Source organism: Megascapheus bottae, chromosome 37, assembly GCF_031878675.1.
Source record: "Megascapheus bottae isolate mThoBot1 chromosome 37, mThoBot2.hap1, whole genome shotgun sequence".
Taxonomy (NCBI): Eukaryota; Metazoa; Chordata; class Mammalia; order Rodentia; family Geomyidae; genus Megascapheus; species Megascapheus bottae.
The window spans coordinates 1,468,226-1,492,455 of record NC_143545.1 but is presented as its reverse complement, the minus strand read 5'-3'; the positions used below and the strand labels follow the sequence as shown (position 1 = coordinate 1,492,455).

General features: G+C 56.9%; 2 protein-coding genes across 2 annotated transcripts; both read left to right on the top strand.

The window, feature by feature from the left end:
• Positions 1-1,242: 1,242 nt before the first annotated feature.
• On the top strand, positions 1,243-7,694 carry Fgf6 (fibroblast growth factor 6). Its single transcript, XM_090325175.1, has 3 exons — positions 1,243-1,762; positions 3,139-3,242; positions 7,518-7,694. The coding sequence occupies exons 1-3, from the start codon at positions 1,243-1,245 to the stop codon at positions 7,692-7,694; spliced, it is 801 nt and encodes a 266-aa protein (XP_090181301.1).
• A 728-nt stretch (positions 7,695-8,422) lies between these two features.
• Fgf23 (fibroblast growth factor 23) lies at positions 8,423-23,528 on the top strand. The gene is made up of 7 exons (XM_090325174.1): positions 8,423-8,428; positions 10,525-10,590; positions 12,109-12,291; positions 18,298-18,490; positions 18,880-19,020; positions 22,820-22,923; positions 23,106-23,528. The coding sequence occupies exons 1-7, from the start codon at positions 8,423-8,425 to the stop codon at positions 23,526-23,528; spliced, it is 1,116 nt and encodes a 371-aa protein (XP_090181300.1).
• Positions 23,529-24,230: the final 702 nt, after the last annotated feature.

The window sequence follows — 24,230 nt, the reverse complement described above, 5'->3', positions numbered from 1 at the left end:
GATACCCCATATCCCTTCAAGGCCATGTCCCCATGACCTCTCCACCTTACCCCTCCTGCACATACCCCATACCACTGCCCCCCGCCCCTCCAGCACCCACCCCACCTCACCCCTGCACCTACCCCACACCACTGCCCCCCCGCCCCTCCAGCACCCACCCCACCTCACCCCTGCACCTACCCCACACCACTGCCCCCCGCCCCTCCAGCACCCACCCCACCTCACCCCTGTATCCACCCCACCCCACCCCTGCATTCACTGTTGCTGTTGAATCAGTCAGTTAGCTAGAATCAAACCCAGGTTCATTCTGCCCGAGACTCTCCCTCACCTCCCCTCTCAGAGAAAGTGCTTCCAGCTCACATTTCGTAAGACTTAGTTAGGGGTGTGTGTGTGTGTGTGTGTGTGTGTGTGTGTGTGTGTGTGTGTGTGTGTGTGTGTCTTCAATGTACTTTTTTTTTTTTAAGGATTTTTAAACTGCAGGTAAAGCTACGCAATCTAGCTGTGCCAATGGCTCACGCCTGTCATCCTATCTGCTCAAGAGGCCAAGATCTGAAGATTGCAGTTCAAAGCCATCCTGGGTAGGAAAGTCCAAGAGACTCTGATCTCCAATTGACCACCAGAATAAACCAAAAACTGCAAGTAGAGCTGTGGCTCAGAGCGGTAGAGCACTAAGCTTGAACAAGAAAGCTCTGCGACAGTGCCCGGGCCCTGAGTTCAAGCCCCACCACCACCACCAATACTATGGGATACTTTCAGAGTAAAATGAGCAAGCTAGGCAATGGAAAGCCAGCTTCGGGCACAGACTTGAGCCGAATGACGCTGCCCCCCTCCCTTCCCATCTGTCCCCCAGTGGCGGTGATGCAGAACAGGCATCATCCTTCCTCAGTAAGCAAGCAAGAGCCCAACCGCCCCCAAGCTGCCTTCATGTTGCCTGGCCTCTTCCCCCTGGCCTCCGGTCTCCCCAACCCCCAGAAGTGATCTCCACAGACACACCTCATTCCTGCCTCCTGGTTGGAATGACAGTGGCTCCGGGTTCCCTGAGGAGTAGGGAGGGTGCTGGGGGGAGGGAGAGGGAGGGGGGGAAACGAGAGAGCAGATGCCACCAGGTCCAGGAGCAAGCGGGTTAATATTACAATCCTGGGGACGTGAGATGGGGCCGGGGGTGACGCTGGGTGTGAAACTATAAGGACAGGTGACACCTGAAAGGGAGTCACCTCTGGAGGGCCCCACGCCCCCCAAGCCATGGTCCCCAGAGGCCACGGCTCAACCCCAGTCCCTCTGGCCTCACCCCGAGTGCTCGAAGCAGGCTTTGATTTCATGTCAGCAGCCTTCATCTGCCTTCCAAAAATAAGTCCCGACCGCCATGCCGACCGGAGGAAACGAAGAAGGGCGGTATTTTTAGGGTCATTAATTCTGACCACGTGCCTGACTGGCAAGGTGGCTGACCCCGGGGCCTTCAGTATGTCCTGGAGAGGAGGAAGTGCTGGGAGAGCCCTGCGGCTGCTCCTGTTTCTGGCCGCGCTACTAGGCCTGGCAGTGCCCTCGCCAGCCCTGGGCCCCCGTGACGCCAGGGCCTGGGGCACTCTGCTGTCCAGGTCTCAGGCTGGCCTCGCTGGAGGGATCGCGAGGGTGCACTGGGAGAGCGGTTACTTTGTGGGCATCAAGAGACGGCGAAGGCTCTACTGCAATGTGGGCATTGGCTTCCACCTTCAAGTCACCCCCGATGGCAGGATCAGCGGGACCCACGATGAAAACCCCTACAGTGAGTGCAACCACCCCGGGGTCTGGGGTGGGGCTGGGGTTCACAGAGTTCTGGACCTGGTATATCAGCCCCTCTGTTAGGTCCTTGTTTTGTTTAAGGCGGGGGGGGGGGTCAATCCTGGGGCTTGAACTCAGGGCCTGCACGCTGTCCCTTGAGCTCTTTTATTCAAATGCTCTAGCACTTTGAGCTTCACTTCCGGTTTTCTGGTGGTTTCTTGGAGATACAGAGGCTCATGGACTTTCCTGCCGAGGCTGGCTTTAGACTGGGATGCTTAGATCTCAGCATAGCTGGGGTGACAGGCCTGAACCACCAGCCTGGGGCTGGTACAGGGCCAGCCAGGGCCCCCCCCTCAGCTGGAATACCCAGAAAGCCCCTGTGACGAGACTCAAGCTTTATTTGTGTCTCCAGAAGGAAATTCGAAGGGTTTTGCAGATCTTCCTCCATCGCTCCGTTCCCACCTGCAGGGTCTACTTCAGAGCCCTGTGCAACAGGATGAGGGGGGTGGGTTGGGGGGGCACTTCCCTCCATGTAATCATGGGGTTTGTCATTACACGGTTTGGGGCATGCATGAAATAATTAATAAACCATACTTATAGTAGTAACAGCTAGGCGTGGTGGCTCATATCTGTCATCTCAGCAGTGTGAGATCTGAGGATCACAGTTCAAAGCCAGCCAGGGGCAAAAAAGCCTGTGAGGTGTTTTGTTTTGTTTTTTTTTTGCCAGTCCTGGTCTTGAACTCAAGGCCTGAGCGCTGTCCTTGGGCTTTCTCAAGCCTGGAGCTCTACCACTTGAGCCACAGCACCACGTCCAGCTTTTTCTATGTATGGGGTACTGAGGAATTGAACCCGGGTCTTCATGCATGCTAGGCAAGCACTCTACCACTAGGCCAGACCCCTGGCCCAACTGTTCGTTTGTTTGTTTTTCTTTAATCTCCAGTAAACCAGCAAAAAGCCAGAAGCGGCTCTGTGACTCAAGTAGTAGAGTCCTAACCTTGAACATACACACAGACAAAAAGCTCAGGGACAGACAGCACCCAGACCCTTGAGTTCAAGCCCCGGTCCAGGACAATAATAATAATAATAAAAGAAAATCAGAATCCATGTTTTGTCCCAGTCAAGAACCTGGAGTGTTTGGATGGGCGAAAGCATAACTCTCAGCTGTCCTTGGGGCAGGCGCAGAACCGATGAACCTGACCTTGGATCTCTGGGTGTGACTGACCCGCTCAATTCCAACAAGGGGCACAGCCAGCCCGAACCTGGGGAGACCAGGATAGAGGTGGGGGGATTCTAGGAAGGGAATGGGCTTCAGCCCTCCCCCTCCCCCATACACACCTCAGGTAACATGTGTCCCTCCCCCTCCCCCCATTTTCTTGTCAGGCCTGCTGGAAATTTCCACCGTGGAGAGGGGTGTGGTGAGCCTGTTCGGGGTAAAAAGCAGCCTGTTTGTGGCCATGAACAGCAGAGGCAGATTATACACCACGGTGAGTTCCAGGTCTCAGGGCCCACGCTCCATCACTCTGAGCCACGGCTCCACTTCTGGGCTTTTTGGCAGCCCACTGGAGTTGAGCATCTCTCCCAGGCTTTCTTGCTTCCGGCTGGCTTGGAGCCGTGATCCTTAGTTCTCAGCTTCCTCAGTAGCTGGGCTTGCAGGCTGAATCACCGAAGCCCGATAGGGGCAAAAGTGTTCTAAAACTTTGCACCCTCTGCTCCTTAGTCCATAACAGAGTTTCCTTTCTCTTACACCGTGACAGGCGTCCCCGCCCCCAAGTCACCCTGGAAGGACAAATTCTTGGCCTCCAGGACAATAACTATTGTCCCAGTTCCTTTGCCAGCACCTGCTGCTTCTCTCTGCTTTAGCCTATTCCAAAATACAAGCTGGAGTCCTGAACTATAAGAAGGCTGAGTTCTGAGGGTCAGGGTTTGAAGCCAGCCCGGGCAGGAAAGTCCATGAGATTCTGAGCCTCCAACAATCCACCAGAAAACCTGGAAACGGAGGTGTGGTGGCTCAAAATGGTAGACCACCAGCCTTGAGCACACAAGCTCAGGGACAGCTCCCAGGCCCTGAGTTCAAGCCCCAGGACTGGCACATACGATAGATAGATAGATAGATAGATAGATAGATAGATAGATAGATAGATAGATAGATAGATCTGGTAATACCATAGATAGATAGATAGATAGATAGATAGATAGATAGATAGATAGATAGATAGATAGACAGACAGACAGACATATATTCGCACACTCACACATACACAGACCTATATGAGCTAAGATCCCTGTGTTGGGACAGGGCCTGAGCACTGTCCTTGGGTTTTCTCAAGGCTAGAGCTCTACCACTTGAGCCACGGCACCACTTCCAGCTTTTTCTATGTGTGTGGTACTGAGGAATCAAACCTGGGTCTTCGTGCATGCTAGGCAAGCACTTTAACCACTAGGCTACACTCCCGGCCCTGGAACCTTTTGGTTTTTGATCGGATGCATCAGGGTTTGGATGCCAGCTACAAAACTTCTGGGGTTCTCTTCTGAGGCCCTCTGGTGTTGGGGGATGGGGGAGGGAGGGCTACCCTCCCACTGAACCCCCAAAAAGGAAGGACATCAGATCACCCCCATGTACACCCCGGCCCTGAAGGGTAGCTGCTCAGGGAAAGAAAAGTCCTAAGTTGGAGACTTAGAACTCAGGGTGTTGACCCTGCCATTCTGGAACACTGCTTGGGGGGAGGCAGGAAGCTATCAGAGCCACCATGGCAGAAACCCCCTCTGTGCGGGGTTGGGGAGAGCCCTCCCAAGAGCCCCCCAAGTCCCACAGACCTAGGGGGCCAGGGGTTTGAGTCATCAGTAACAGGACTCCATTGATTTTTGTTTTTTGCCAGTCCTGGGCTTGAACTCAGGGCCTGAGCACTGTCCTTGGACTTTCTCAAGGCTAGAGCTCTACCACTTGAGCCTCAGCACCACTTTTGGCTTTTTTTTTTCTATGTATGTGGTACCGAGGAATCGAACCCGGGTCTTCGTGCATGCTAGGCAAGCACTTTAACCTCTAGGCCAAACTCCCGGCCCCCTTCATTGATTTTATCAAGCAAAGCTGGAGGTGAATGTGACACAATCTCTTCCCCACTCACCTTGGCTCTTCTCTAACCAGCCAGGACTTCCAGAATTCTCCACACCCAGAGAGTGAGAGTAGCCGCTCTCACTGAAGAGCTCAGGTGATGGCTGTGGAAAGATGCACAGGGGTGGGAGAACGTTCCAGAAAGCTGTGAGCCCAGAATGAGATTCTAGGTGGGACCTCGGGGGTGGGGGGGTGAGCCAAACTAACCAGCAGGGCCTGCACCCCAAATCGTGGTCTTTAGAAAGATGGTGCTTCTCTACCCTTCTCCATCCTAGATCTTTCTCCATCCTCCTCCACCCTTCTAGAACTTTCTCAGTGCTTCTCCACCTTCAAGGACACAGTACGCCTTGGGCTGTAGGATACATTCTCCAATGTGGGAGACTCTCCTTGTCCCCTCCCTGGACTCCCTGCCCTTCCAGGCTAGAGTCAGAGTGGGGCTGGAAAGCCCGGGACAGCCCAGCCCCATGTGGGTCTCGCTGGTGCGCAGATGCCCTGAGCAGGCCTCCTTCCTCCTCTCCACCCCGGGGTTGGGGGGGCTGGGGTTCAGTTATGACAGTCTAGAAAAGCATTTGCCAGCTGAGCTGTGGAGCCAGGAAGACTCTAGGACACTGATAAGAAAATGCATGAACATGGATTTGAACTCGGGGCCTGGGCGTTGTCCCTGAGCTCCACGGCTTTGAAACAGCTCCACTTCCGGTTTTTCTTGGTCTTTTTTTTTTTTTCCTTCCCCAGGCTGGCTTTGAACCGTGATCCTCAGATAGCCTCCTGAGGAGCTCAGATGACCCACAGGAGCCGCCAGCCACCCCGCTAAATTAACTTTCTTTTCCCCTCCTTTCCCACCTCCTTCCATCCACCCGACCCTTGAACCCCACCCGGGACAAGCCAGCTCGGGTGGAGATTCTACAAGACAGGAATGATTCGGGTCTTGTCTAAAGATGAGAAGATGGGGCACTCCTCTCCTGTCACCCCTGCTAGAGGTGACAGCGAGACACCAGCCATGCCTGCGTCTGGGTTTCCTTCCTCCCTCCCTCCCTCCCTCTCCTTCCCTCTCCCTCTCCCTTTCTCTCTCTCCCCATGTTGCTCTCGCTCTCTCTCCTTCCTAAGTTGATTTGGTTCTGTGGAGTCTGCTTAGATCCACGTAGACTTTCAGTGTTCGAGGCCCAAGACAGGGGATCTGGCAGGACACTCTCCCTGTGTTCCCATAAGCACACACGACAGTTGCTTTAACCCCGCATTCACTTGGCCTGGGTGCTTCTCTCTGGAAAGCCCAGGAACCAGCATTCCTGAGCCCTGAGAGCTCAGGGATGGAGAGAGTGAGTGAAGAAGCCCAGGCACCCGCTGACCCTGGGGAAATCTCATCACCCCAAGCTTCAGGCAGCACCCACTAAAACCCAGCGCCCCTGCACACGTCCGTGTGTCTGTACACACCCCTTGCCCAGAATTCTCTCATTCTCCCCTTTTATGGGGCATGAATTCCTTCACTGGGAATATTTACCAAGTTCTCACCACGAGCTTTGTGCCAAGCTGCTGCTGTGGTGTGAACAACCTTCCAGAAGCTTCAGTGGCTGTGGTGTGAACAACCTTCCAGAAGCTTCAGTGGAACTGATTTACATAAGTAAAATTAACAGCCGGGCGTGGTGGCTCTCACCTGTCATCCCGGCTACGCAGGAGGTTGAGATCTGAGGATCTCGGTTCAAAGCCAACCCCGGGGACTAAAGTCCATGAGACTCTTCTCTCCAATGAACCACCAGAAAACGGGAAGTGGTGCTGTGGGTCAGGGGTAGGGCGGTAGTCTTGAGCTTGAAGAGCTCAGGGACAGCGCCGAGGCCCAGAGTTCAAGCCCCACAACGGCCCAAAAGATAAATAAATAAAAATAAATAGGACTGGTAGTGGTAGATTGCTTGTCTAGCATGCACGAAGCCCTGGATTTGATTCCTCGGTGCCACATGCACAGAAAGAGCCACAAGTGGTGCTGTGGCTCAAGTGGTAGAGCTCTAGCCTTGAGAAAGCCCAAGGACAGTGCTCAGGCCCTGAGTTCAAGACCCAGGACTGGAAATTATTAATAATGAAATAAAATTCGCCCTAGCAGCGAGGGGGGAATGCAGCAAGCTGTACTCAGGGCAGAGCGTGGAGGCACTGGCCCAGCCCCCAGCATCCCTTTGGGCCTCGGCTTGCTGGGGTAGCCCGTGTCAGACACTGCTTGTTCCTGGAATGGTCACTGCAGGCCACGGGGATTGAACTCCATCTTGAGTGTTGTCAGGGAGGTCCCCCGAGCTTTCTGGGGCTCTGGTGAGACCCAGAGTTCAGGCCCCACAACCAACAAAACAAAAGAAGTGTGGGGGGGGGGAACTCAACCAGAAAGTCAGGGTTCCTGAAATGCCACCCTACCCCCCAGAACATGGATCCCCCTTGTACACGCCTAGCTTTGGTTTCCCCATTGTAGAAGAGGGACAGGGACAGGAGAAGACCGCCAGGCCTCTGAAGCCCTCTCCCTCTTGTAACCTCTCAGGATTCTGCCCTCCGAGGACCAATGTGTCTCTGACTAGATCGCAGTCATCTCGCCCAGGGTGGGACCGACGGGGGGGCCTGGGAGGGAAGCCGAACCCCTTCCGGTCGCTGAGTCTTCTGCTGTCTGTCCATCTCTTCACAGCCCAGCTTCAAGGAGCAGTGCAGGTTCCGGGAAACACTCCTGCCCAACAATTACAACGCCTACCAGTCTGACGTGTACCACGGGGCCTACATCGCGCTGAGCAAGCACGGGAGGGTCAAGCGGGGTGACAAAGTGTCCCCCAGCATGACAGTCACGCACTTCCTTCCCAGGATATGAGGATGGGGGGCGGGGCAGGGTTGGGGGGCCCCCCGGCCACACAGCTGCCTCTGGTTCTCTTGGACGTTGGCACAAACCAATGGCTGAACGTGGCTTTCCCTCGTCCCTGGGGTGGCCTGGCTCGGTGCCTCTCATCCTGTGCCACCTCAGGGTGGCAGTGGAGCCCCTGCTCTGATGTCACCCAAGGAGATCAAGAGACAGAAGGTGTTGTTTTCCCAGAGGATACCTCTGTGTTGGCCAGCCATGTTGGCACACACACACACACACACACACACACACACACTCAGGCTCCCATGCAATGGACTTCTGTCCTCACAGAGTCATGCCTGTGAGAATGTCACTTACCACCATGCCCTGTGACTCCCCTACACCCCCACCTCACCTCCCCCCCCCCCGCCTCCTCATGGCACACGCCTGTCCTCCTAGCTACTCAGGAGGCTGAGATCTGAAGGATCACCGTTCCAAACCAGCCCTGGGGAGAGGTGGGGAGAAGAAAAGCCTATGAGATTTCATCTCCAGAATAACCAGCAAAAAGCAGGAATGGAGGCGTGGTTCAAGTGGCCGAGCGCCAGCCAAACAAGCGGAGCACGTGAACGTGAAGTGCAAGGCTTTGAATTCGAACTCCTGCCCTGACTGTTCGGACATCACTGACTGCTCAGGCTGCCTGGCTGATGGGACAGAATGATTCCAGCACCAGGCTTTGCAGGAGAGAGAGGAAGAGACGGGCAATGAGGGTGACCAGCGCTCCTGCCCTTTCACACACCGTCCTCGGATAGAAAAATCCACGGACACTGCAGAAAATGCTAAATGCTCCATGCTTCCCAAGGGCTCTAAGAAACCTCCCGGGCCACCCCCACCCGCCACTTACTTCCCCTCTGAACTCAGATCTTATTTTAACCCGGGATGACCAAGATTCTAATAATGGCATCCTCTTTGGCAGGCAAAGTGGGGTGTGTGCACAAATGAGGGCACGAAGGAGGTGGAGACGCTCGACGGAATGCCTGACGATTCTTGTCCAGCTATGTCCAGGAAACTCATCCGATCCGGGCTTCCTCCTCTCACTCTCACACACACTGGGTCCTGCGTGCATTGCCCCCCCCACCCCGGCGTCATCCTCTGTCCCCCAGCTCTGAAGGGGGGACCCTAACACTGTCAGCCTGCAGCCTCGAGACTCCAGATTCCTCGTCTTTTAGACTGTCCCTAAACACCAGCTCTCGTCTGTTGTAAGGGGTCATCTGCCTCTCCTGATTCACACACACACACAAAGCTGGAAGTTGATAGAGTAAGGGAGAACCCCATACCCCGTGGCCACCTTCTCTGCCTAGACACGAGAGAGTGTGGTGTCATCTGAATTGGGGACAGGAGAAAGTCTCAGGCCAGCCCTAAAGGGAATTGGGGTGTGGATCAAAGGAGACAACTGGTCTACCTTCACCTCTGAGCTGCAGGTTCACAAAGAGGCATGACACTGGGCTGGGTGTTTTGTTTAGTTTTGTCTGTTTCTTTTCGGTTTTATTTTATTTTTTTGCCAGTCCTGGGCTTGAGCTCAGGGCCTGAGCACTGTCCTTGGACTTTCTCAAGGCCAGAGCTCTACCACTTGAGCCTCAGCACCACTTTCAGCTTTTTTCTATGTATGTGGTACCAAGGAATCGAACCCAGGTCTTTGTGCATGCTAGGCAAGCACTCTACCACTAGGCCAAACTCCCGGCCCCTGTTTTTTTTATTTTTTATTTTATTTTATTTTTGTTTGTCAGTTGTGGCTCTTGAACTCAAGGCCGGAGCTCTTCAACTCAAGGCTGGCGCTCTACCCCTTGAGCCACAGCTCCACTTCTGCTTTTCTAATAGTTCATTGGAGATCAGAGTCTCATGGACTTTCCTGCCTAGGCTGGTTTTGAACTGCAATCCTCAGATCTCAGCCTTCAGAGTAGCTGGAGTGAGCCACCAGCACCTGGCACTTTTAGCACTATTATTATTATTGTTATTTAAAGCAGTGTACAGTAACACCCAGATTCTCTTAGTCACTGATAACCCTGACTCATGCATTTGGGGGGCCTTGGCCTGGGCTGTTTCATGGATTAAGAACAAAAGCAGGGTGTTGTTGTTTGTTTTTGTTTTTTCTTTTATCTGATTCCAGGTATAAGCCTCTCTCCTCTCTGCATCTGTAGATATGAAACCTGAGGCTGACATTCTCTCCCGGCTCCCGTCCTGGGTGGCCTGGATCTCTTCTTCCCATGTGGGCTCTGGGTACCTTTCCTGTCCTGAACCCTGGGAAGGGTCCACAAAGCTCCTGCCCCATCTCCTTCCCACAGCCACTCAGACACAATACCGAGTGTGCTTGCTTAATCCCGGCTACCCAGCAGGCTGAGATCTGAGGATCTCAGTTCAGTGGCGGCGCGGGCAGGCAATTCCAGTGAACCATCAAAAAGCTAAACATGGAGGCATGGTTCAAGAGCTAGAACACCAACTTTGAGCAGAAAAGCTCAGGGACCAGTGCCCAGGCCCTGAGTAGTTCAAGCCTCAGCACTGGAACACACATACAATAATAATAATAATAATAATAATAATAATGTGGTTGCAGGCATCCAAGACACCAGGATGCCCTTTCTAGAAAATTCTCCTACCCCAGTGTTTCCCCATCAAAAGACGATGGGTTTGTAGCTATGGCTCCCCATTCTGGTCATGTCTTAAAGAAGAGCCACAGATGGCTCAAATCCAGGAGAGCTGCGTACAACAGCCAGAGGGAGCCGCGCACGCGCGCGAGCGTGTCTGTGTGTCCCAGAAATGACTGGAATCCCGGCCTCTGACTCACTTGTCCCATTCTGCCCGTCACTAGAAGCACCCCAGGCTGGGCTCTGGTGCAAAGCTGTCCCTGGAGCTGGCTACAGAGAGCAGAGAGATGGTGGGTGCCATGACGCTTCTCCTCTTTCACTAGGTATGTGCTATGCACAAACCGTATCGTGTTCCTGCGAAAAAAAGAAAAAAAAAAGTGAAAAGTCCTTTTTATATCTACCTATCCATGTTCCTCTAAACCGTTTGACTCCAGCCCCTCCTATTAAAACTGACAACAGACTTCTGGGTTCTGATTGCTCTTATTTATTAGTTTCTATCAGCGCGGGGCTTGAACTCAGGGCCTGGGCGTTGTCCCTGAGCCCTTCAGCTCAACGCCGCCTCTCTACCACGTTGAGCCACAGCGCCACGCCTGGTTTTCTGGTGGTTCATTGGAGATGAGAGTCTCAGGGACTTTCCTGCCCAGGCTGGTTCTGAACCACGATCCTCAGATGTCAGCCTCCTGAGTGACATGCTTCGGATTGCTTTTCTTCTCAATTCATTTCCCTGTGGTCAGGGAGCCAGGTGAAGAGGACGCCGAAAACAGAGACTGGGCACTGGACGTGGCGGGAAAAAAAAAAAAAAAAACAGGAAGAAAATGGGGATCCTACAAGGGGGAAGCTGGTCCAGATGTGGGGGGGAAGGAAGATACCCCCCAAACCTCAGAGAAACAGCAGCCCTATCCCTCTCTGCCTTGCAAGGTCAGATACAATCCCCGCATCTGGAGTTCATTCATTCGAACTGCTGCCTTCTAGCCTTAGGCTAGGCGCTTTTTTTTTCCTCACCAATTTGCATAATTAAACAAAGCTCAGGAGAGAAAGACCCAGGGGATCTCAGGGGTCTCTATTCACAACTTTGCCTCTAGGCAGTTCAGACACAGAGGCACTAAGCTTTGAAGTAAGGGAGCCTCGAACCAAGCTACCTTAAACCCTTAGCTCCCTTAAACCAAGGCCAGGAATTTGGCCTAGTGGTAGCGTACTGGCCTTAGCACGCAGGAAGACCCGGGTTTGACTCCTCAGTATTAACATACACAGAAAAGTGGTGCTGGGGCTCAAGTGGTAGAGCTGTAACCTTGAGAAAGCCCAAGAACAGCGCTCAGGCCCTGAGCCTCCCCTCGGGCTGGGCTCTCCTGGCCCCTCAAGATGTCACTGTATTTATAGGGTTTTCTTTCTGAGAAGAGCTAGCTGCCCTTTTTGGAGATTAGCTCATTGCAGCGGTGGGGGGAACGGGGATGGGGGATGGAGGGGGAGGGAGGGTCTTCCTCTCTCTAAGGCAGAGGCTCTGAGGCGGTTTTTGCCTGTGGATGTGCCAGTCCTGAGGTTTGAACTCGGGGCGGGGGGCTTGGGGGGTCTGGGCAGCTGTCCTTAAGCTTTTTCACTCAAGGCTGGCATTCGACCATTTGAGCCACACGTCCACTTTTTTTGTGTGTGGGAGGCAGGGGAGCTGGTTCCTTGGAGATCAGAGTCTCACGGACTTTCCTGTCCAGGCTGGCTTTGAACCAGGATCCTCAGATCTCAGCCTCCTGAGCCTCTGGGGTGACAGGCGGGAGTCACTGGCGCCTGGCTGTATCTAGGGGTTGTTCTGTTTTAAGGCGCAGACAACCAAGAACCCTGTGGAGCCCGGCTCTGACCACTCACCACCGGGGGTCCTCGGGGACCCCCCCCCCCGCAGTCATCTGTCACCTAAGCTGCTTTTGAATGGCTGGGGCCAGAAATGGACAGCCACCCTGGAGCCTCTGGTGGCAAGAGCTGGAAGCACCCCGAAGCTAGAGATGGTGAGAAGTTCCTTGCAGATCAGAGTCTCCAGGACTTTCCTGCCCTGGCTGGCTCTGAACCCCCATTCTCGGCTCTCAGACACCCCCCCCCAGCTGATTTCAGGCGTGGGAACGGGGCTGTGGGTTTTTGAAGGCCAAGGTTGGCTGCTGTCTGAAATCCACTGACTGACACATGCCAGGCATTCTGTAAAAATAAAATCAAATAGAGCCAGGGGGCCGTGGCTCCACCTGTCATCCCGCCCGTCCTTCTGTCCGTCCATCCTTCCCGTCCTCCCCTGGCCGTGGCAGAGAGTAAGGAGACAGGAAGCTGGGGGGGGCAGGGGATCCCCCACCCCGCCCCCGTGTGGTTCCTGTCACCCCGGCCTGCGCGGTGGCTTCTGGGAAATGACCCCCCCCCCCCAGCTGATAGACAGTTCTAGGAAACAGAGCGGGCTGGGAAAGGCCACCAGGGCCTCAGGCTGAAGAATGGGGGGGGGGCAAGGGGGAGGGAGGACAGAGGTGGGGCCAGAGCTGAACCTCTGATCTCTGTGGGTTCATACCTTCAGTGGGGCTGTGGCTCAAGTGGTAGAGCACCAGCCTTGAGCAAAAGAGCTCAGGGACAGCGCCCGAGCCCGCCTCCCCTTCCCCGGGCTGGCTTTGAACCTCGATCCTCAGATGTCAGCCTCCTGAGTGTTACATACAGCCACCGTCATATTTCTTTCTCTTGCAGCAGCAACTCAGTGCTCCAAAGATTATCTCTCTCCCAATTTATTATTATTATTATTATTATTATTGTTATTATTGTTATTAGTATTATTATTTGGCAGTTCTGAGCTTTGAACTGGAGACTTTCTGATACCAGACTGGAACCAAACCACCATGGAGTGACACCTCCAGCCCCATCTTTCTGTCGATTACGTGTGTGTGTGTGTGTGTGTGTGTGTACATGCACACTTGCCAATCCTAGGACTTTAGCTCAGGGCCTAAGTGCTGTTTCTAGACTTCTTTCCCTCCCCTCTGGCGCTCTACCACTTGAGCCACGGCAACCACTTCTGGTTTTCTGGGGGTTCACTGGAGATGAGGGTCTCAGGGACTTTCCTGCCCAGGCTGGCTTTGAACCTCCATCCTCAGTTCTCAGCCTCCTGAGTGGCTGGGATGTCAGACCTGAGCCTTGAGTGCTGACAACACTTGTTTGGCCGACAGGCCCGGGGGGATCCTTGGGTCTGCTCTGGTGGTGAGGTGCTGGCTGTTGGGGGGGGGGACGGAGAGCCAGGGGCGGGAGGGTGGCCTGATGTCATTTCCCAGGACAGCCTTGTGTCGGAGCTCTGGCCGAGCACTTTCTGAGAAGCGCCTGGCCCACGCTGTCCTTCCTGAGGCAGTGAGGCAGAGGGGAGCCGGAAACGACCTCTCCCCTTCTTTACGGGAACCGCAGCCTCTCAGCTCTTTCTGGAACTGCCACCAGACCCCAGAGCCAGGCTGCAGGGACAGACAGGCCGCCACCCCTGCACCCACACTGCCAGCCCCCAGAGTGGGCCGAGAGCTGTGAATCCATCAGGGCGCACACAGACATTGGCCAGTTTTTGGGGTTTGAACTCGGGGCCTGGGCGCTGTTCCTGAGATTCCACCACCTGTGTCACAGCGCCACTTCTGTGTGTGTGGCACCAAGGAATCAAACCCAGGACTCTGTACATGCTAGGCAAGCGCTCTACCACTAAGCCACGCTCCCAGTCCAGCAATCCCCCTTTTTATACTCCCCAAATAGCTGGGATGAAAACCAGCAGAGGCCCCGTGCCTGGGTCAGTCCCCAAGAGTTATTCAGTGAACTAGACATGAAAGAACTTGCCCAAAGTTCTGCTGAGGTCAGAATTTCTGGTGTCCGGAGCAAGAAGAGAGGCTGGCCGCCCCGTGTTTGAATGTCACGTAGCTTTCTGGCAAAAAGGCCGAAGGAGACTCAGAAATCCAGTCCAAGCACACACGGCCCGGGGCCTTCCAGAAAACCATTTGGCAAGAGGTACGAAGGAGCCTGAGAAAAATACAATTAATGATGATTATACATCCTTTAGCCCAGGAATTCCACTTCTAGGAATCCAGACACAGGAAATCAGCACACGTGGACACACACTCTGGGCCCAAGGACATTCGTCAGAAACGTGTCCTTACTGACAGAAGCTGGAAATCACCGGGGGTCCAATCACAGGAGCCATGGCTAACTAAGCACGGTCTGATGAACGTGTTCATTCACTCACCCAGGACTTTGGTTTCTTTATTCCCTCATTTCTTTTTCTTTTGTTGCTGGTCCAGGGCCTGGGCGCTGTCTCTGAGCTCTTTCATTCAGGGCTGGCTCTCTACCCCTTGAGCCACAGCTCCACTTGTGGATTTCTGGTGGCTCATTGGAGATCAGAGTCTCCTGGACTTTCCTGCCCCAGGCTGGCTTTGAACCTCCACCCTCAGATCTCAGCTCCTGAGTAGCTGGGGTGCCAGGCACAGCCCCTAGCAAGGGGTAACTTATCTTTGTTGTTATTGTTGTTCTTTCTTTATGGCTTTTCTTGAAGCAATCATGGAGAGAAGGCTGGAATCAGATCGTGGTTTATGCTCAGACTATCCTCCCTCCTCATTGGTCCATTCCCTCCCTTCCTCCTTCCTCATTGGTCCATTCCCTCCCTTCCTCCCTCCTCATTGGTCCAGTCCCTCCCTTCCTCCCTCCTCATTGGTCCATTCCCTCCCTTCCTCCCTCCTCATTGGTCCATTCCCTCCCTTCCTCCCTCCTCATTGGTCCATTCCCTCCCTTCCTCCCTCCTCATTGGTCCATTCGCTCCCTTCCTCCCTCCTCATTGGTCCAGTCCCTCCCTTCCTCCCTCCTCATTGGTCCAGTCCCTCCCTTCCTCCCTCCTCATTGGTCCATTCCCTCCCTTCCTCCCTCCTCATTGGTCCAGTCCCTCCCTTCCTCCCTCCTCATTGGTCCAGTCCCTCCCTTCCTCCCTCCTCATTGGTCCAGTCCCTCCCTTCCTCCCTTCTCATTGGCCCTCTCTTCTCATTGGTCCAGTCCCTCCCTTCCTCCCTCCTCATTGGTCCATTCCCTCCCTTCCTCCCTCCTCATTGGTCCAGTCCCTCCCTTCCTCCCTCCTCATTGGTCCAGTCCCTCCCTTCCTCCCTCCTCATTGGTCCAGTCCCTCCCTTCCTCCCTCCTCATTGGTCCAGTCCCTCCCTTCCTCCCTCCTCATTGGTCCATTCCCTCCCTTCCTCCCTCCTCATTGGTCCATTCCCTCCCTTCCTCCCTCCTCATTGGTCCATTCCCTCCCTTCCTCCCTCCTCATTGGTCCATTCCCTCCCTTCCTCCCTCCTCATTGGTCCAGTCCCTCCCTTCCTCCCTCCTCATTGGTCCAGTCCCTCCCTTCCTCCCTCCTCATTGGTCCAGTCCCTCCCTTCCTCCCTCCTCATTGGTCCAGTCCCTCCCTTCCTCCCTCCTCATTGGTCCAGTCCCTCCCTTCCTCCCTCCTCATTGGTCCAGTCCTCCCTTCCTCCCTCCTCATTGGTCCAGTCCCTCCCTTCCTCCCTCCTCATTGGTCCAGTCCCTCCCTTCCTCCCTCCTCATTGGTCCAGTCCCTCCCTCCCTCCCTCCAAATTGGTCCAGTCCCTCCCTCCCTCCCTCCTCATTGGTCCAGTCCCTCCCTCTCTCCCTCCTCATCGGTCCAGTCTCTCCCTTCCTCCCTCCTCATTGGTCCAGTCCCTCCCTCCCTCCCTCCTCATTGGTCCAGTCCTTCCCTCTCTCCCTCCTCATTGGTCCAGTCCCTTCCTTCCTTCTCATTGGTCCAGTCCTCATTGGTCCAGTCCCTCCCTCTTTCCCTCCTCATTGGTCCATTCCTTCCCTTCCTCCCTCCTCATTGGTCCATTCCCTCCCTTCCTCCCTCCTCATTGGTTTGTTCCCTCCCTTCCTCCCTCCTCATTGGTCAAATCCCTCCCTTCCTCCCTCCTCATTGGTCCAGTCCCTCCCTTCCTCCCTCCTCATTGGTCCAATCCCTCCCTTCCTCCCTCCTCATTGGTCCAGTCCCTCCCTTCCTCCCTTCTCATTGGTCCAGTCCCTCCCTCTCTCCCTCCTCATTGGTCCATTCCCTCCCTTCCTCCCTCCTCATTGGCCCTCTCTTCTCACTGGTCCAGCCCCTCCTTTCCTCCCTTCTCATTGGCCCTGCCCTCTCCAGTCCCCCTCCACTGAGCCTCTCCTAGGGGGTGGAGGCCTGGGACAGAGGCTGGAGGCCAGCCTGGGCATACAATTCTGGGAGGCTGGACCCCAACCCCAGCCAGTCGCTGCAGCCCCAATGCCTCTCCATGCCACCAGCGGCGGAGACCCTGCCAGCCAGCCTGTCCTGAGATGCTGGTGGTGTGGAGGTGACAGTCCTGGCTCTGACCAGACTGCAGGCTCTGCCTCACTCAGTCCCCTCACCACCCCCTTGGTCCAAGGACACCGCCATATCTCTTGGTTCCTCCTCCTCCCTCTCTCTCCCTTCTCCCCTCCCTCCCTTCTCCCTGTACCCCATCCACCCCTTCATTCTCGCCACTTCTTTTCCAGTAACCTGTGTCCATAATCTCAGGCCTCAAATGGTTTGTCTCCACTTCAGTTCAGGTCTCTTCTGGAATATTCCAGAAGAGGTCCAGTGCCTCCCCTCCTCCTCCATCCCCCTCCCCCACTCCTGCCTCCCACCGGTCATCTGGTCTCTCTTCCGAGGCGTCCAGCCCCTGTAGCTCAGCCCGGTGTCCGTCTTGATGCATGGATGGACTCTGGGCTCAACACAGGCCTCCATTTCCCCCACGTGCTAAGTCCCTGCCTTTCTCGGGAGTTTAAGGGGGAGACTGTAAGGGGGAGACTGTAAGGGGGAGACTGTAAGGGGGCTCCCAAGCTGCTTGAGCACCTGTGAGAAACTCCAACCGGAAGTGAGAGCCAAGAAGAAAACACCTCAAGTTGAAGGGGGAGCGGTGAGCTTTAGAACACAGACACCCCGTCACCCCAGTAATGCAGAGACTGAGGAAGGAGGACCTCAAGTTAGAGGCCGTCATCTGCCACAGAGCCAAACCCTTGGAAGGAAGAAAGGAAGGGAAGGAGGGGGGAGGCAGAGGGAAACTGAGGCTCAGATTGGTACCCCTCCCCCAACACTAGCCTCAGCAGAAGCTGAGCCCCATCATATCCCCACGGTCCCCGCAGCCCTGACCTCCCAGAGGAGAGGCTGAGGGGGTGCCTGCCCGCCTTCCGGAAGCCCCCACCTCCTGCTTTCTGCTGAACCCACAATGGGGCCGGGCTGTGACACACACACGCACACGCACACACGCTCAATTACCGACCCCTGGTCTGGAAATAGAAACTCCCAGAAGCCAGTGAGTCCGGGCTCCATGGTAGCTGTGACAGGAGGGGGGGGACAGGTCAGGATCCTGAGATAACAGGGGCCCAGTGGACAGCCCCTCCCCCCCGCCACCAAAGCAGGGTCTCAACTATGGCCAAGCCAGTCTGGACTGTAATCCCCCTGTTTGTCCTTCCCTGTGTCCTGAAATGGGCTCTTGTGACCATTCCACATCACCAGCCTCAAACTTTTGGTCCTCCCGTCTCTACCTCCCTAAAAGCTAGGGTGACGAGTTGAGCCTTCCCTCCTGCTTCACTGGGGTTCTTATCAGGGGAACAGTCCTAACCCAAACCCCAAGACCTCCGCTCCTCCGTTTATGATGATCTCTGCAAGCCATGTGTCACAGGGTTCTTTTGAGGTCGGTCCTGAGCCTTGAACTCAAGGCCTGGACGCTGTCTCCGAGCTCTTCTGCCCAAGGCTGGCCCTGTACCACTTTGAGCCACAGAGGCGTTTTCTGTGGATTAGAGATCTCAGTCTTCTGGACATTCCTGCCCAGGCTGGCTTTGAACCTTGGTCCTCAGATCTCAGCCTCCTGAGTAGCTGGGAGGACAGGCGGGAGCCACCATCCCTGCCTGGCTGGCTAGACTTTGGGGCTTCTGCCTGACCTGCAGGGGTCATTTTCTTGTTTCCACTGTCCTAGGGAGAGGATGGCCTGCCCGGGGCCGTGCCCTGCTCCTCTGGGATCCTGACACCCACCCCAGCAAATGAAACACAGGGTATGCCCTCCCCCCAAAGGCCCTGGGAAACCAAAATGAACCGGGTGGTCGGGGGTGGTGGAGGGCACGGCTGCTTCCGGAGACTGCCCAACCTTCACACTTCCTGGTGGAACAAAGGTGGGGTCACCGCCGGCCACCAGCTGGCCCTGGGGTCAGGAGGCATTTTGGCTCTTGTACTCTACGTGGTGGAGACTGGGGAGGAGGAGTTGGGGGAGGGGGAGAGCTGGCTGAGGATGGAGGGGTGTGAACCGGGGGTGTGTGTGTGTTTCTGGAATCCACGTGCCCACAGATCTCTGTTATGTTTTTTTTTTCTTTTTTCCTCCGAAGGTACGATTGCTTTTTTTTTTTTTCTTTTTTCCTGTTTGCTGTCCCATAACCCTTTAAAAAGACGCAGGGAATAAAAGCAGGGCGTGAGAAGGGTCAGCCTGCACACTGCATCACAACCATGTCAGGGCTTCATCTTGGGCTCCTGCTTGGTGCCCTGGCCCTCGCTGGTCCTGGCACAGCCTATCCGGACTCCTCTCCAGTGCTCGGCTTCAGTTGGGGTGGTCTGCTGCATTTGTACACAGCCACGGACAGGGCCGGCTACCACCTGCAGATCCACGGCGATGGCCACGTGGACGGCGCCCCGCAGCAAACCATCTACAGTGAGTAGAGATGGGGTACGGCCCAGCCAGCGTCTGCTCTGTGTGTGTGTGCGTGCGCACGCGTGCTTCTTTTGTTCTTTTTTCCCCGGGGGGACAGAGGGCAGTCCTGGGGTTTGAACTCAGAACCTGGGCTCCGTCCCCGAGCTTTTCCACTCAAGGCTATGACCGCTCTACCACATGAGCCACAGCTCCTCTTCCAGTTTTCTGGTGGTTCATTGGGTGATCAGAGTCTCATTGGACTTTTCGGCTCCGGGCTGGCTTTGAACCCGGATCCTCAGATCTCAGCCTCTTGAGTAGCTGAAATACTCGGTGTGAAATACTGGCCCTCCTGTGTCTCTTTCTATCAAAACTTTGGGGGGTGAGGTTTGGGGGATTCTCTGGACAGGGGTCATCTTCCAGGAAGAGATATTTGCTCTGCCCCCGTCCAAGCACTTGGGGGGAAAAGTCAAATGGTGGAAAGTTTAAGAGGAGAAGGAGAGAGGCAGGGCCGGGGAGGGTCACGAAAGAGACCGAGGAGGAACAAATCATTCCAAAGACCGGGACGACTGAGCTTCAGCAGGCGCCCGCGCCTAAACCCCAGCCACTCAGGAGGCTGAGTTCTGAGGATCGGGGTTCAAAGCCAGCCCTGGCAGCAAGATCCCTGAGCCTCTCCAATGAAGCACCCCCAAAAATCCAGCCGTGGTGCTGTGGCTCAGGTGGTAGAGTGAGTGTGTGTGTGTGCACGCCTGTGTGCATGTGCTTGTTCAGCATGGTATTTTGGAGGAAAATGAACCCCAGCATTAGCCAGAGAGTGGCTTACGAAGCTAGCACGATGAGAGACTCCAGTGTCCGCTCCACGGGCTTCTCGCCTTTGGGATCTTGCTGTCTCGTGTATGTCAAAGGAAGAGAAGCTAGAAGATGGAGGGACAGATGGGTCATCGGAGAACGAGAGCAGATGGACAGCAGCAGACAGATAAAGTTGGTGGATGGATGGATGGATGGACAGATCATACAGACAGCTGGATAGATCAATAGATAGATGATCGATGCATAGATCAATTGATGATAGAGCAATAGATAGACCCACAAGCAGACAACATATTCACAGAGTGGATGGAAGGAAAGGTAGATAGACAGACAGACAGACAGACGGACAGACATGATAGGTAGGTAGGTAGATAGAGACATAAATAGATAGATAGATAGATAGATAGATAGATAGATAGATAGATAGATAGATGGATGGATGGATGGATAGATAGATAGCACATAGACAGAGTGGATGGGTGACAGATGGATAGACAGACATGGATAAATAGATACACAGATAGTTACATAGACATATAAATCCAGAGATACCTAGACAACATACAGACAGAGTGAATGGATGGATGGATGGATGGATGGATGGATGGATGGATGGATGGATAGAAAGATAAGATAGACAACATAAAGACATAGTGGATGGATAGACAGATGATGACAGATGGGTAGATAGATGGTAGATACATGGGTACATCATCTAGACAGTGGCTGGCTGGCTGGTGACAACCAAAGGAAAGTTACCGGAGAGACAGGAAAGCTTGCCTCCTGTGGCGATGGCCCTGTTGATGCCCTGTTGATGAGGGGAAACGCGTTTGCTCTCGGGAGGAGTCAGATTTCCTTCTGATCAACCAAGTGCAGGTTTCCCTGTCTCATTTGTTATTTTACCCCGGGCCAGCCGCGGGCTCTAACTCCTCACAGAGGGGCCGGGCCGACAGCCTTTACCCCGGCTAGGCTGGGACTTCAGAATCGGGTGTGATTATCACTGACCTTCAGCCCAGGGCTGCAAGGTCAAAAGATGTAACTCGGAGCCTCTCATCCCAGCTTCTGAGGAGTTCGAGATCTGAGGATGGCAGTTCAAAGCCAGCCTGGGCAGGGAAGTTTCCTGAGCTTCTGATCTCTAATGAACCACTGGAAAAACTAACAGTGGAGTGGGGCTCAAGTGGTAGAGCGCCAGGCTTCAGCCCCGAGTTCAAGCCCCAACAGGCTTGAAGACCCTGCGTTCGATTCCTCCGTACCACATACTTAGAAAAGGCTGGAAGTGGTACAGTGGCTCAAGTGGTAGAGCTGTGGCCTTGAGAAAACCCAAGGACAGTGCTCAGGCCCTGAGTTCAAGCTCAGGACTAGAGGGGGAAAAAAAAAAGAGTGGGGGAGCAAGAAAGAAAACATGAAAAGCAGGAACAAGAAAATTAAGAAAGGAGGAGAGAACCTCAACTTTTATGAGAAATACAAGAACAAAACTTTAATGGATAAATAAGTTAATTCATCAAAATAAAGCCGGGCCCCGTGGCTCCAGCCTGGCGTCCCAGCCCCTCGGGAAGCTGAGGTCTGAGGGTGGAGGTTCAAGGCCAGCCCGGGGCAGGAAAGTCCGTGTGAACCAGCAAAAAGTCCAATAGACAGGTGGCTCCAGCAGTAGAGCGCCAGGCCAGAGTGGAGAAGCTCAGGGAGGGCGCGGGGTGGGGGGGGGGGGGTTGGCACCAGGGTCAGGGGGTCCAGGGTCTGGGGGCATTAAGGGTCTGGGAGGTCAGGGGGTCTGAGGTCTGGGGGGTCAGGGGGTCCGAGGTCAGGGGGGGTCAGGGGGTTCCGGGGTCAGGGGGGGTCAGGGGGTCCGGGGTCCAGGGGGGTCTGGGGTCTGAGGGGGTCCGAGGTCAGGGGGTCCGAGGTCTGAGGGGTTAGGGGGGGTCAGGGGGTCCGAGGTCTGGGGGGTCAGGGAGTCGGGGTTCCAGGGGATACGGGGTCTGAGGGGGTCCGAGGTCAGGGGGGTCAGGGGGTATGAGGTCTGGGGGTCCGAGGTCAGGGGGTCCGAGGTCAGGGGGGTCAGGGGGTCCAGGGTCCGGGGGGTCTGGGGTCTGAGGGGGTCCGAGGTCAAGGGGTCCGAGGGGTCAAGAGGTCCGAGGTCAGGGAGGGTCAGGAGGTATGAGGTCAGGGGGTCCAAGGACAGGGGGTCCTAGGTCTGGGGGGTCAGGGAGTCCAGGGTCCAGGGGGTCCGGGGTCTGAGGGGGTCCGAGGTCAGGGGGTCCGAGGTCTGGGGGGTCAGGGGGTCCGAGGTCAGGGAGTCTGAGGTCTGGGGGGTCATGGGGTCCGCGGTCTGGGGGGTCTGGGGTCTGAAGGGGTCCGAGGTCTGGGGGGTCAGGGGGTCCGGGGTCGGGGGGGTCAAGGGGTCCGAGGTCTGGGGGTCCGAAGTCAGGGGCTCTGAGGTCTGGGGGGTCAGGGGGTCCGAGGTCAGGGAGTCTGAGGTCTGGGGGGTCAGGGGGTCCGGGGTCCGGGGGGTCTGGGGTCTGAGGTCTGGGGGGTCAGGGAGTCCGGGGTCGGGGGGGCCAGGGGGTCCGAGGTCCGGGGGGTCAGGGGGTCCGGAGTCTGGGGGATCTGGGGTCTGAGGGGGTCCGAGGTCAGGGGGTCTGAGGTCTGGAGGGTCAGGGGATCCGGGGTCGGGGGGGGATCAGGGGGTCTGAGGTCTGGGGGGGTCTGGGGGTTCAAGGTCTGGGGTGTCAGGGGGTCCGGGGTCCAAGGTCTGGGGGGGTCAGGGGGTCCGGGGTCTGGGGAATCTGAGGTCTGGGGGGGTCAGGGGATCCGGGGTCCCGGGGGGTCTGGGGTCTGAAGGGTCCGAGGTCAGGGGGTCCGGGTTCCGAGGTTTGGGGGTTCAGGGGGTCCGGGGTCTGGGGGATCTGAGGTCTGGGGGGGGTCAGGGGGTCCAGGGACTGGGGGATCGGAGGTCCGGGGTCTGAGGGGGTCCGGGGGGTCCGCGCTCAGCCCCGGCCTGGTGTCCCCCCCTCCGCAGGCGCGCTGACCATCCGATGGGAGGACGCAGACCTGGTGGTGATCCGTGGAGAGGCGAGCGGGCGCTTCCTCTGCCTGGACGCGCGCGGCCAGGCCTTCGGGTCGGTGAGTGCGGGCGGGGGGAGGGAGGCGGAGTCACCCCGGGGGTCAGGGTCACTCCGGGGGGTCGGGGTCACCCCGGGGGTCAGGGTCACTCCGGGGGGTCGGGGTCACTCCGGGGGGTCGGGGTCACTCTGGGGGGGTCGGGGTCACCCCGGGCGGCCGCTGACCCCGCGCGCCTCCCGCAGCCGGACTTCCAGCCCGCGAGCTGCCGCTTCCGCCCGCGCCGGCTGGAGAACGGGCTGGACGTGTTCGAGTCCCCGGACCGGCGGCGCGCGCTGAGCCTGGGCGGCGCGGGGCGCGGGGCGGCGCGGGGCGGCGCGGGGCCGCCGCCGGCGCTGGCGCAGTTCCTGGCGCGGCGGAACGAGCTGGCCCTGCCGCGCTTCCGCACCGCGCGCCCGCGCCGCGCCACGCGCGCCGCCGCCGGGGACCCGCTGCGCGTGCTCAAGCCGCGCCCGCGCCTGGCGGCCCCGGGCCCGCGCCCCGCGCCCTGCGCCCGCGAGCCGCCCCGCGCCCAGGACGCCAGCGACCCGCTCGGGGTGCTGCGGGGGCCGCGGGGCCGCGGGGCCGGGGCGCCGCCCGCCTGCGAGCCGCTGCCGGGCGCGGCCTAGCCCGGAGCCCCGCCCCTCCTCCAGCCCCGCCCATGTCCCTGAGCCCCGCCCCTCGGACCAGAGCTCCGCCCCCTCCGTCAGCCCCGCCCATGTCCCTGAACATCTCCGTCGGCCACGCCCCGTCCGCGAGCCACGCCTCCATCAGCCCCGCCCATGCCCCTGAGCCACGCCCCGTCTGTGAGCCCCGCCTCCATCAGCCCCGCCCATGTCCCTGAGCCACGCCCCTCGGACCAGAGCTCCGCCCCCCTCCAGCCCCATCCTGGGCCCTCACCCCACCCAGCTCGGCACCCAATACCGGATCCCCCCCACCCCCTCCCCGCGTCTTCCAGGTGAAGCCCTCGTCCTCTTCCTCCTCCTCCAGGGGCCTAAACCCAGCCCCACCTTCGAGGCTGGTCCCTTCCGGTCATGGCTGGCCGCCCCCACCCCTACTTCACGAGTGCCCCCCCTTCTGATCCCAAGAGATCGGTCTAGAACACTGCACAACCCCCCGTTCCCTCCTAACTCCTGCCCCCTCCCTAGGGTCCCCCCTTCCCTCCTAACTCCTGCCCCCTCCCCAGGGTCCCCCCCTTCCCTCCTAACTCCTGCCCCCTCCCCAGGGTCCCCCCCCTTCCCTCCTAACTCCTGCCCCCTCCCCAGGGTCTCCGGGTCAGAGCCCAGCCCCTCGGCCGTATTTATTTATTTATTTGGGAGATTTAGCCTGTC